Source organism: Hippoglossus hippoglossus, chromosome 10 (assembly GCF_009819705.1).
Source record: "Hippoglossus hippoglossus isolate fHipHip1 chromosome 10, fHipHip1.pri, whole genome shotgun sequence".
NCBI classification, from domain to species: Eukaryota; Metazoa; Chordata; class Actinopteri; order Pleuronectiformes; family Pleuronectidae; genus Hippoglossus; species Hippoglossus hippoglossus.
Genome location: NC_047160.1, coordinates 14,524,176 through 14,534,845, shown reverse-complemented (window position 1 = coordinate 14,534,845; position 10,670 = coordinate 14,524,176). Strand labels below are relative to the sequence as shown.

General features: G+C 41.4%; 2 protein-coding genes across 2 annotated transcripts; one reads left to right on the top strand and one right to left on the bottom strand.

Annotated features, from left to right (window-relative positions):
- Positions 1-313: 313 nt before the first annotated feature.
- On the bottom strand, positions 314-3,552 carry LOC117769820 (paired box protein Pax-5-like). Its single transcript, XM_034598964.1, has 7 exons — positions 3,510-3,552; positions 3,192-3,357; positions 2,286-2,483; positions 2,154-2,194; positions 1,963-2,070; positions 550-693; positions 314-462 (listed from the first exon to the last, which is right to left on the bottom strand). The coding sequence occupies exons 1-7, from the start codon at positions 3,550-3,552 to the stop codon at positions 446-448; spliced, it is 717 nt and encodes a 238-aa protein (XP_034454855.1). The 3' UTR covers positions 314-445.
- A 1,354-nt stretch (positions 3,553-4,906) lies between these two features.
- On the top strand, positions 4,907-10,340 carry LOC117769388 (zinc finger CCHC domain-containing protein 7-like). The gene is made up of 8 exons (XM_034598263.1): positions 4,907-5,680; positions 6,002-6,054; positions 6,448-6,558; positions 7,074-7,244; positions 7,465-7,500; positions 7,741-7,845; positions 8,157-8,274; positions 9,405-10,340. Exons 1-8 carry the CDS (start codon positions 5,305-5,307, stop codon positions 9,875-9,877), a joined length of 1,443 nt encoding a protein of 480 aa, XP_034454154.1. The 5' UTR covers positions 4,907-5,304; the 3' UTR covers positions 9,878-10,340.
- Positions 10,341-10,670: the final 330 nt, after the last annotated feature.

Below are 10,670 nucleotides of genomic sequence, written 5' to 3'. Positions count from 1 at the left end.
CTCGGCTGCGTTCTTTGACCCTGAACGTCCCTCCGGAAGCTCCCATCGACTCCTTTAATCCCTCATCCTTGAGGGCAGGCCAGAGAGAGGCACGCCGGGGAGAAAACACAGTCACTGTTCTCCATCATGGGGCCTCTAATGATGCTCCACCTCACCCACTGACTGGGGAGAAAATGGCCACAGGGGTGGCAGGGACAGGGGATAATACATTGCACTGATGATGCTCTGTTAGGCCCCTGAAATAGCAGTATACATTTTGAGCCCAGTTTATGTATATAAAAAGTCAAAAATGAGTCATGTCATATCAGATTTATTTGAACCCACTTGCAAATTGTGATGAAGTGTTCTATCTTGATGTATTGAATTTATGATACATACAATTTCAATCAAATCCAAAGATCATTAATTTTCTTTCTCCTGGGATATTTTAGATCGTCCTTCAGCTTCAATAACATGGAGACCCTAAACAAGAGAGAAGATCCTTAGAGAAAACACACCGAAGCTTGACTGACACACGACATAAGTGGGCGTACTTTGATGCAGACTGACCTCTTGGCTCTGGATTATGACTGGCTGGCAGGCTGGGGTAAAAGGTCAGGCTGGAGACAGATGTCAAGCAGTGGTCAGAGTGTCGCCAGGCGTCAGCAGAGGAACGTGGCTGATCGTGGTACAGGAAGCAGGAGAAGTCCCTTCCTGGAAAACAAAACACCTTCAGTCCACATTCCCTTTTATCTCAATCTCCCTACTGTGACCTTTCCTCGTTCTAATTAGAGGAATGACAAAACGCATGCATGCCTGCACATTCCCATGTGCAACTGTGTGTATTTATCAGCTTGATCTGCAATTCTAATGGTTTCAGTGATGGAGGAGTGGAGGTGTAAGCAGGCCTGTAATGAGAGGCAGAGGTGAGGGGGAGGCAGGGAGGAGCACGACGCCTGCTGGCTGAGAGGACAGGAGCCCCGGGCAGTGAGGTGGAGCTCCAGCTGCGGAGGTTGTTTCATTCAGACTAATATTAACACAACGCCCTCAGCTTTACTCATCTGTCTGCTGTGTGGTCTGATAGAGAAAACCCTGTAATCCCTTTCCTCTCTGGAAGTAAATCCTTTTTCAGGAGACGTTAAATCCAAGCTGAAGTCTTACATTCTGTTTTTAATACACAAGAAAAGAAGAAATGGAGATTTCTTGTTTCAGAAAAGCTCGTGCATCGCTGTCATTTTCTACACTTAAGTTGGATCACTTTAATTCCTCCTTAAGATAATAATCTAAAAATGTTCCAAAAGCAGTGGGACAGATAATCTTGAATTTTAAAACACTGACTCTGGAATAAAGAAAGATTGTGTGACTTACTTAATTATTTTCTTGAAGAAAGGAAATAGCATCACTGCTAACATGTGTGTGTTACTTTAAAATGTCTTAAGGTACAAAAAAACCTGATTGTTTGTCAGCCATTTAATTTAAATTCTCATTTCTTTTAATGTATGATGTTGAAATACACTGTTCCACAACAACACAAATGTGCAACAAAAACTGGAGGAGCTCCTGACAAAAAAATATGAATAATGTAAAGAGAGCTTGTATTTTAAAATAAAATCATTGAATATCTTGTATCATTAATTATTTGCGCGTGTTAATAAAGTACATTGATGTCTTGTATTCCAAATGCCATAACAGTACACTATTCAAACACATACAAACACATACTGTAAAGTATCGGTAGTTGAAAAAAGCTTTGGTTGTGATACTTAATAAACCTTTTTCACAGCAGATATTTTGAGGACACAGTTGTGTACTTTTCCATTAAAGTTAAGTGATGACAGTGTGACAGTGAGTGAGCATAGACGATATCAGAGCTCTGAACTGAAGCAGCTAAATTGGAATCAATGGCTTTCTTACTGCAACGTGTCTAAATGTCTTCATAAAGAAGACCCATCAAACACAATCAACCAGGTTCACATGTGTTACCTTCTTTATATTTGCCGCTACACTTTCTGATTCCAAGTATCCCACTGATGGAATAGGTGGACTCAGAGGACTGGACTGTTCCCACGGCAACAGATGATGCTGATGACACTGCAGGGGCAGAGGTCAGTGTTAGGAAACATTAGAGAGAGGCAGGTAGATCAAGAGTGAGGAGGAGGGACAGAAAAACTCACCAACTTCACAGGATGCAGATTGGACTTTGCTTCTTATGATTCTGTTAAGACAGAGAAGGAACTCACTCAACTCACATGTTACACACACACACACACACACACACACACACACACACACAAGGTTCTCTGTACCTGTTGATGGAGCTGATGCTGGGTACGCTCTCACGGTCACACACTCGCTCCAGCACCAGCCTGTCTCTGATCTCCCAGGCGAACATGGCGGGGTTGGTGTGTTTCCAATGCAGGATCATCTGCACAACTCTGGGTGTGGCCACTTTGGGCTTGGAGCCTCCGATCACTCCTGGTCTGATGCTCCCTGTCTCATTGTACCTGAATGAGCAATTTCGATATCGGTCAGGAGAGGTTAACATCTGACCTGAGCGGTATGAGTTGGACTAAAGTGAGAGAAAGCTCAAAGCTCCTCTGCAGATTCAAAGACAAACACATCATCTTGAAAGAAATGAAATTCTGAATAATGCACCTTGGGATGGCTGCATGTATGTTTATCTGTATAAGTCCAATAGTACAATCACTGAGCTCTTTATTAGGAACACCTTTACAGTAAAGGTAACTGCATGATAAGCTGCGGTAAAGGCTTTACGCCAGCTTATCATGCAGTTATCCAACCAGCCAATCATGTGGCAGCGGTGCAATGAATCAAATAATGCAGATGATGAATGGCCTGATTAATAGGGACACACACACACACACACACACACACACACACACACACACACACACACACACACACACACACACACACACACACACACACACACACACACACACACGCACACATACATGTGCATTTATCTATAGTTGGACACTCATTGGCATAAAGCATTCCCTAGCCCCTTACCCTAACCTTAACCATACAAACTAAATGCCTAACCCTAACCCTAACCCTAAAATCAAGTCTAAACCCTCAAACAGCCAATTTAATTTGTGAGGACCAGCCAAATAGTTCTCACAATTAAGGTATTAAACCAAAATTGGCCCTCATAACTATAGATAGACACACGCACACACACAGTTTACCTGGTCAGTATTTTGCTGACACAGCCGTGACTGACGCGCAGGCTGCGGGAGATCTCACAGGGGCGCACTCCCAGTTGCGCGAGCTCCACGATGCGCTGCCTCACCGCGTGTGGCAGCGGGCGCCCGTTGATGAAGACTCCGCCGAGCTGGTTCACTCCGCCGTGCGCTGAGCACCGGAGCAGCAACGACAAGTAATACACACAGTTATGACAGTTATTATAGATACACCAGCAAGTGTCCTTCAGTGCGTGGATATCTGTGTACAGGCTGCAGGGGACTCCTCATCACTTTAATGTAAAACGAAACATCGATACTTACTGTGCGTAACGGTGAGCGGCACCTGTTCAAAGCGCACTTCCATCACACGCTGTAAAACGTCTGACGTCCTGCTGCACTTCACAAGCTGCTGGTGACTACGTGTGAATGTTATAGACGATCAAACATTTTCGTTCAAACATTAGAGCGAATCAAAGAAGTTTTCCAGAGAGTGTTGCTCAGATTGTGTCCCTGACTGACGGGATGGAACATGTACCTCTGCTTTCAGCACCTGAAGGTGGACAGCGGCAGGAGCCTGCCTCTGATTGGACACACACACACACACACACACACACACACACACACACACACACACACACACACACACACACACACACATACATACTACATACACACGTACTCACACATAGATTTTTTTCACAATCTGCAACTAATCGTGGTGGAGTAATAGATGGCCTGTATTTAAATTGAACTATTGTGAGTCTACGATTTTGGGAAAATTCCACAATGTGAAAGTTTATTTTTTTCAATTGGAGAATGTACACTGATAAACCAGATTAAGGCTCTGACATTCCCATTAAAAATACCAAGGGAGTGACATCAGTGTCCCCAATAGCTGCAGCCCTGCATTGTAATCTAGTTCACATATAATAATAATTTGTTAGTGTTATTTTGTACCTTGCACTCTGTAACCTTGTTTAGATAAGTGCTATACAAATAAAGTTCTTCTTCTTCTTATTTTGTCAAAAAAGGCTTTAACAATGTATTATATTCGGAAAAGAAGAACAACAGTTAATTCTACTTGTTCACACACAGTCAGGAATGCTGCCTTCTGCACAGATAACGTGTATTTTATGATACTGAGATTTGAATATTTCTAATATAATATATTTCAGTGACATGCCCTCAATAATAAATGCCAAATTACAAACAAGCAACAAGAGAGTACCAGTCCTTACAATCATTGTAAACACTTGCTCAAATGACGAATGAATGATATTTCATCATTATCAAGGAAATGCTCAAGTTTTGTACCTAATAGTTTTATCATGTCTGCAACATTAGAATAGCCTGTTGTAAACACAAACCAATCATTAACTTAACGTAATAACGTAACTGTTAAATCTACATTTACCAATACCTCTTTCACATTACCTTTATTTTTTCTACCTCCCATGGCCACAGTCGACCCTGCTTCTGTTGGTTTTAAGGTCTGGAGTCATTATTATTTGAGAGATAGAATAACTATAGCATAAAAACCTTTCGTAAATGGTGCCTTTATAAGCTGGCACTGTTTTCTGTTATTATCAGTAATTCAACATGACTTGTGATTTATAAAGGCATGACTTAACTCCGGGAAGGGCATTATTAGCCAGACTTAACTCTGGGTTCAGTTTTGGTTGGCCAACATTTTCTGCATGGCACCGGGTGAAGTGCTTTCATAAACAAGCGTGGAGACACCAGCCCGCTGCTGCTGTTTGGGGGGGAAACCGTAATATTTGTACTTTATCTGAAGCCACGACCGAGAGGTTGTGAACTGAAAATGGGCAAGGAACAGAAAATACCTTTACTGACTTTGTTTGACTTGGTTTTGTTGGCTAATTTAGCGCCATTAACACTCTTGGCTAATACGGAGCTAGTTACCGTTAGCATAGAGCTGGCTAGCCTAACGGTCACTTTTGTGTGACTACATTTCACATGTTTAAATTCAAAGTGAAGAATGTAAAAAGTAAATTAAAGCAAGTTATTCTATTTCTGCCCGGTTAGTTGGAACAGCTATCGCTGTTTGATAGCAGAGCAGCAAGCGGTCGCTGTGCGGCGCTGTTCAGTAGGCAGTATGGACCGTAAGGAAACAGAGGAGGAGGAGGAGGATGGCGAGGAGGCTCTGTTTGTTGAGAACTTCAGTAGTTCAGATGATGAAGGTGAAGGAGTGATGGAGTTAAGTGACCGGAAACAAGCTGCATGGCTCAGCAGGGATCCCTCTCCTCCACTTCTCCTGGCCCTCTCGTTCTCATCTGGACGGGCTCCGGAGGACAGCAGTGCCAGTCCGGCTTCAGGTGCTGGAGTGTCCCAGGCGGAGGAGGAGGAGGAGGACAGGGAGCAGCCCGTCGAGGAGTGGATGATCCTGGGAGGAGAGGAGCAAGTAGGAGACTCAAGCATTCATCTCAACCTGAGCTACTGGAACAACCCTGAGGAGGAGTCTGGAGCTGAAGGTAAACACTGTCGGTGTTCTTGTCTGCCTTTCTGTTTGAGTGTCCTGCAATATTTACCAGAAGGAAAAACAAGTGAGGAGATATGTCCACTTGAAGATATTCACACATTGAAAGTAAGTAAGAGACAGAAAGTAGGTTCAGACAGTTGTTACAATTACATTATACAGGCCTGAGCTGGGCGTTATGGGCAAAAATAACATCAAGATAAAATGTTTCATACATTCATATTTTTAAGAAGTATCCTGCGTGAGAGCCTCTCCATTATAGCCGTTATCCTGAAATGTCTTCATAACTCTGTTCTCAATGGTTTCTCCTACACAGATCCAAGTGTGAGGTCAGATGAAGATGCTTGGGCATTATCAGTGAAAGACAAGGTAACTTTTGGTAACTCAATTTGGGTTTACTTTATTTAGGAAAATATGTACCTACTTTCATGATTCAAGCCTCTAGGACTTTAAATGTTGAGTAGCAATCAAATATAAGAGCAAATATTCTACAAATGTAAAAATACTTTTAACGAAAGCATCCCAATGATTTTAAGTACAATATTGGAACAAATACAACTGTTTTATTCTAAACACTTTAAACAGTGAAGATGAGGAATGAATAATAGTAATTCTCAGCTTGAAAACTGGCAAAAGAATGTAAGAAAATAATATTTTGAATGGCTTCCGTCAAATATTGCTGTATGATATCAGGATTATGACTTTACATTATTTGATTTTTTTACTCTGACCGTCATCTCTTTGTCAACTCATATTATCTAGTTTGGTGCTGATCAGTCTGAGACCGGCCGTTATTTTTACCCCGATCGTAATCCCATCTGTAACATCTGCAACAGAGCGGGACATGTTGCCAGAAACTGCTACTACCACAAGGTAAAAGAAGACACACCCTTTTTCTCTCACATGCAGAAAATGTACTTTTTTGTTGCTAAAAATGTCCAATATGTGAGTTTGATACAGTTGTTGGTTTATATACAGGATTTCCACAGAATCTTAAAAAGTTTGAAATTTAATAATCTGAATTTTAGGCCTCAAAAAGAAATGTTTTAGCGGCATGCAGTTTGTAATGTTTCCGTGTTATAATTCTTTCTCAGAAATCCAGAATTGAGCAGATATATTTTATGAAATTCTGGTACTCTGACATTTCTTCATATCTGTCAAATGTTACAGGTCTTAAATTTAATTCTGTGTGTCCTTTAAAAAGCTTAAATTTAACCTATTGACACCTGCACAAACCCTGTATAAATACCCTGTATCGCCTTTCCTTACAGGCTGCCATAAACTGTGTGGAGACATCCACACTGTAGAAATCCCATGGTCACCTGTAGAGGATGACTGAAGATCATAACACCCATCTTAAAACCCTTGTATAACTTTTTTTCCTGCAGAAATGTCCCACGTGTGTCCTTTGTGGGATCCAGGGCCACAGCCAGAGGGACTGTCCCAGCCGACCCTGCCCCAGCTGTGGGCTGCCCAAACATGGCCTCAGGCATTGTGAAAACACCCCCGTATGGAAGCAGCTCTGCCAGCGTTGTGGGATGAGAGGGCACCTCTCTGATGTGAGTTTGCTACGTTGGCCCCCCGGGTCTTTTGGCCCCTTAGAGTGTGTATGTGCTGCTCTGTTGAAGGAAACTTTGAAAGCATTAGTCAGTTATGTGTGACATGTTTTTTAGCCTTTGATGTGACGTTTGATCTCGACAAACAGCTCCTCATCCTCAGTGAAGTTACACACTGCTCTGTGTAGTAGTAATTTTCTCATTTTTCATGGGTTTTCCTCAGTCTTGCCCTGATACATGGCGACAATACCACTTGACGGTGAGTTGAAGTTTTTTACTTTTTTCCCTCATCACACTCTTTTCATAAGTAAACTTCTGAACATTAAGTTTTTTTGGCTTATTGTAGAAACTCTGCTAGTTTGAGTTATTCGTGTTTTTGCTCAGAATTATGGAAATGAGGTCCTTTAAACAGGCTAACAGAAGATCCTATGTTACACATTGGTGATGATTGTCCCTTTCCAATGTTTAAACGTGTTCTTTACTTTGACATTTCTTCCAGATTCGGTCGCAGGTTCCTCTCAGACCAAAAACAATCCAGAGACTCAAATATAAGAGATGCTTTGCTCATTGTTACAACTGCTCTAAGAGGGGACATCATGGCTATGTAAGTAGTGAATGAAAGGAACCCTTCCTTTGCTTTTATTGTCTTTCTTGCCTTTTTGGCCTCTTTAATAATTTTTCCTTACAGTCTCATCTCTTTTCTCTTCTTAATATTTGTGTCCAAATTACCCTCACCCCTATCTCTCTCTGTTTTGGGCCAGACTTTAATTTATCTGCTCTTCTTTAATCCAGACTTTCAGTTGCATCTACTCTCTCTTCTCTTACCCTAAATTTTCCTTTTTTTCAAACATTTTGTATTCACCTTTCCTCTTAATCCCCACCTCTGTGTTTCTGTCTCTCTTTTGTCCATATCAGGAGTGCACTAAGAACAGGATGGTCAGTGGGACATTTCCTTCACTGCCTTATGTTTGCCACTATGACACCATGGAAGACATCCTCCAGCATCATAACAGAAGTCATGGAAGAACCAAAGGTGACAAAAACATTCTTTTATCTTTTGTCTGTGCTCTTTATTGATGTTTTCAAAGGGGAGAGGCTTCAGATATAATTGTATCTGATTGGAAAGACAAAAACCACATCGTCCAAAGGATAATCTTTCACAGATATATGATGACAAATTTCTTATATTTTAACAATTAATAGAGTTGGCAATAACAAAAAAAACTATTAAAGATTGACCACATAAAATTATGCATATAGCTTATATACTTCTAGCATTTTACAGGAGTTGCACGTAATGGCAAATAAACATGGTTTTTGCTTTTTCTTCTTTTCTAACTGGTTATTATTGTGTGTCCTCTATAATGTGTGTGTCATCCAACTCTAAAGGTGACCAGTTATCTAATTTTTATTGGTCATGTTGGCCAAGATATAATCACATGTTTAAGAACACCAGGTTTAAGCTGGTGTGTTGCTGCCCTCTGTGGTTGAACGATTCAAGCCTGTTTCACCGCTGCTTTGTTGAATCTGTAACCAGTAGTGATGTCACAGCCTCCTAGACGGCACTTTTAAGTTTAAACTTTGGAGGGAAATAGTAACAACATATTTAGGGGTTTACTTAATTTAAGTTACTATTGAAAATAGTGATATTGTCATCACTTTATTGGTCCACTTCGGGTCAGCAAATTAAGCTGTAAACACAACATTGACATATTATCATGTTATATGGCTGTTTGTATCCAGCTGATGTAAACACAGAACATAAGCATTATCTTGCAGTCATGTGTTTGGCCACTAAATGGATTAAAATCCAACATTTCGTTTTTTTGGCTTTGTTTTGGGCTCCAATACCTCTTTGGCTCTTTGTCTGCTTAATTTGCCATCATGTTCATAAACTGATCGCTAACTCATCAGGTGGATTTATATTAGCTTTGTTCATGAATACAGCTCCCCCACATAGTTGGTTAGGGTGGAGAAGTAGAGCTGAGGGGAGTCGGTTGATAATTCTTTGTGGGTTAGTAAGTGAGGAGCCTCTTTCACATTGCGTTTGACCCATTGTTGATATGAAAATATTGATTAGAGCAGCTGTAAACACCAGCCTTTATAAAGGCTTACACTGATTATTAAGGAAATCTTTTTTACAATTGTTGTCTGTGTTTTCAGAGCTTGGGGGCGCTGGATCCATGCAGCACCCGTCTGAACCAACAGGGCAGCCTTGGGAGGAGAATCAGCCAGTCCTTTGGAGGAGCGGGGCAAAGCAGGAGACATGTGGCCGAGCAGGCAGGAGGAAGACGTGGCCTGAGCGGCGCAGAGAGAGACAGGAGGTGAAGAAACTAAGGAGAGAGGCTCAAGCCAGAAGACAAGGAGGTCTACTGGGGAGGTCTCATCCTAATTTTGATGATGAAGCAGACCCCTTCAAGTCCAACTGTCATCGTCACCGGCAGTCCACACCGCCTCCGAAGAGGAAAAAGAAGGATGAGGCAGCTGTCAAAAGGAGCAGGAAGAGCAGAGAGACCGAGAGGTGGAAGAAGAGAGGAGGGATGAAACGTGGGGAATTATATCCTCATGGTGATGTCGACAAGGGAAGTGAAAACCTGCTCTCCCCAAAGCAAAGAGTACGTCACAGAAGAAGATAAAACAACATTTTTAAGTGACTTGCAACTGGATAACAAAAAGGTGAATCGTACCTTAATGTGTTTTGATTGATTGACTTGTATTTATTGTTAACACAAAATACTGTAGAATAGCGCATACAGTTAAACTATTTTCATCTTCAGTGTACCCGGTTTGAATGTACCTTTGTACTTTCACCTTGTTCTGTAAGAATGTTTAATTATTATCCTGGCTGGGCCAAAATTTCCAATGGTTTGTTTTGTATTTTGTGATCAGCTTTTACACGGTGCTCTTTGGCTCCGTTGTATTGTGTGTTTTGTTATCTCGTTAAATGCACAGCCAGTTTTACAGTAACTGTAATTTTCTGTCATTATAATACTTGAAATTGGTTCAGAGGCACAAACCTTTGATTGTCCTAGGATTGCAAAGCTTACAATGTTTTTATTTTTTATTGTAGATACAACTACAATAAACATGCATTTCCAGAGAAAACCACGTATCATTTGTGTTAAAAAATACGTTAAAACACACGAGAAAAGGGGGTTTGGTTTGTGTTATGCATCGTAGCAGGCTTCAGACGTGAGTGTATCGTCCCTCTGCTGTCAAGCTGCTGAATTATTAATGAGCTGAGCAGCTGCCCGGGGTTTACCAGTCCAAAGCAATCGACTCTGATCACAAGCTGCCACTTAAAAATCGACATCTACCTCTGATAAATAAACAAATGTGACTTTGGCAGATGTAGCGCGACCTTCATCGTCTCCTCGCTCCGGGTCTGAGGGATTTACTCGTAAACACGAGGCGGATTTGCGTGGAACC

Excerpts from the sequence above, each read along its gene's own strand:
- LOC117769820 (XM_034598964.1), bottom strand. The coding sequence starts at position 3,552 with ATGGAAGTGCGCTTTGAACAGGTGCCGCTCACCGTTACGCACA. Across the intron at positions 2,071-2,153 it reads ATCTGCATCCTGTGAAGTTG|TGTCATCAGCATCATCTGTT; the intron begins GTGAGTTTTTCT and ends CTGCCCCTGCAG. Across the intron at positions 694-1,962 it reads TAGCGGCAAATATAAAGAAG|GAAGGGACTTCTCCTGCTTC; the intron begins GTAACACATGTG and ends TTTGTTTTCCAG.
- LOC117769388 (XM_034598263.1), top strand. The coding sequence starts at position 5,305 with ATGGACCGTAAGGAAACAGAGGAGGAGGAGGAGGATGGCGAGGAGGCT. Across the intron at positions 6,559-7,073 it reads GAAACTGCTACTACCACAAG|AAATGTCCCACGTGTGTCCT; the intron begins GTAAAAGAAGAC and ends TTTTTCCTGCAG. Across the intron at positions 8,275-9,404 it reads AAGTCATGGAAGAACCAAAG|AGCTTGGGGGCGCTGGATCC; the intron begins GTGACAAAAACA and ends CTGTGTTTTCAG.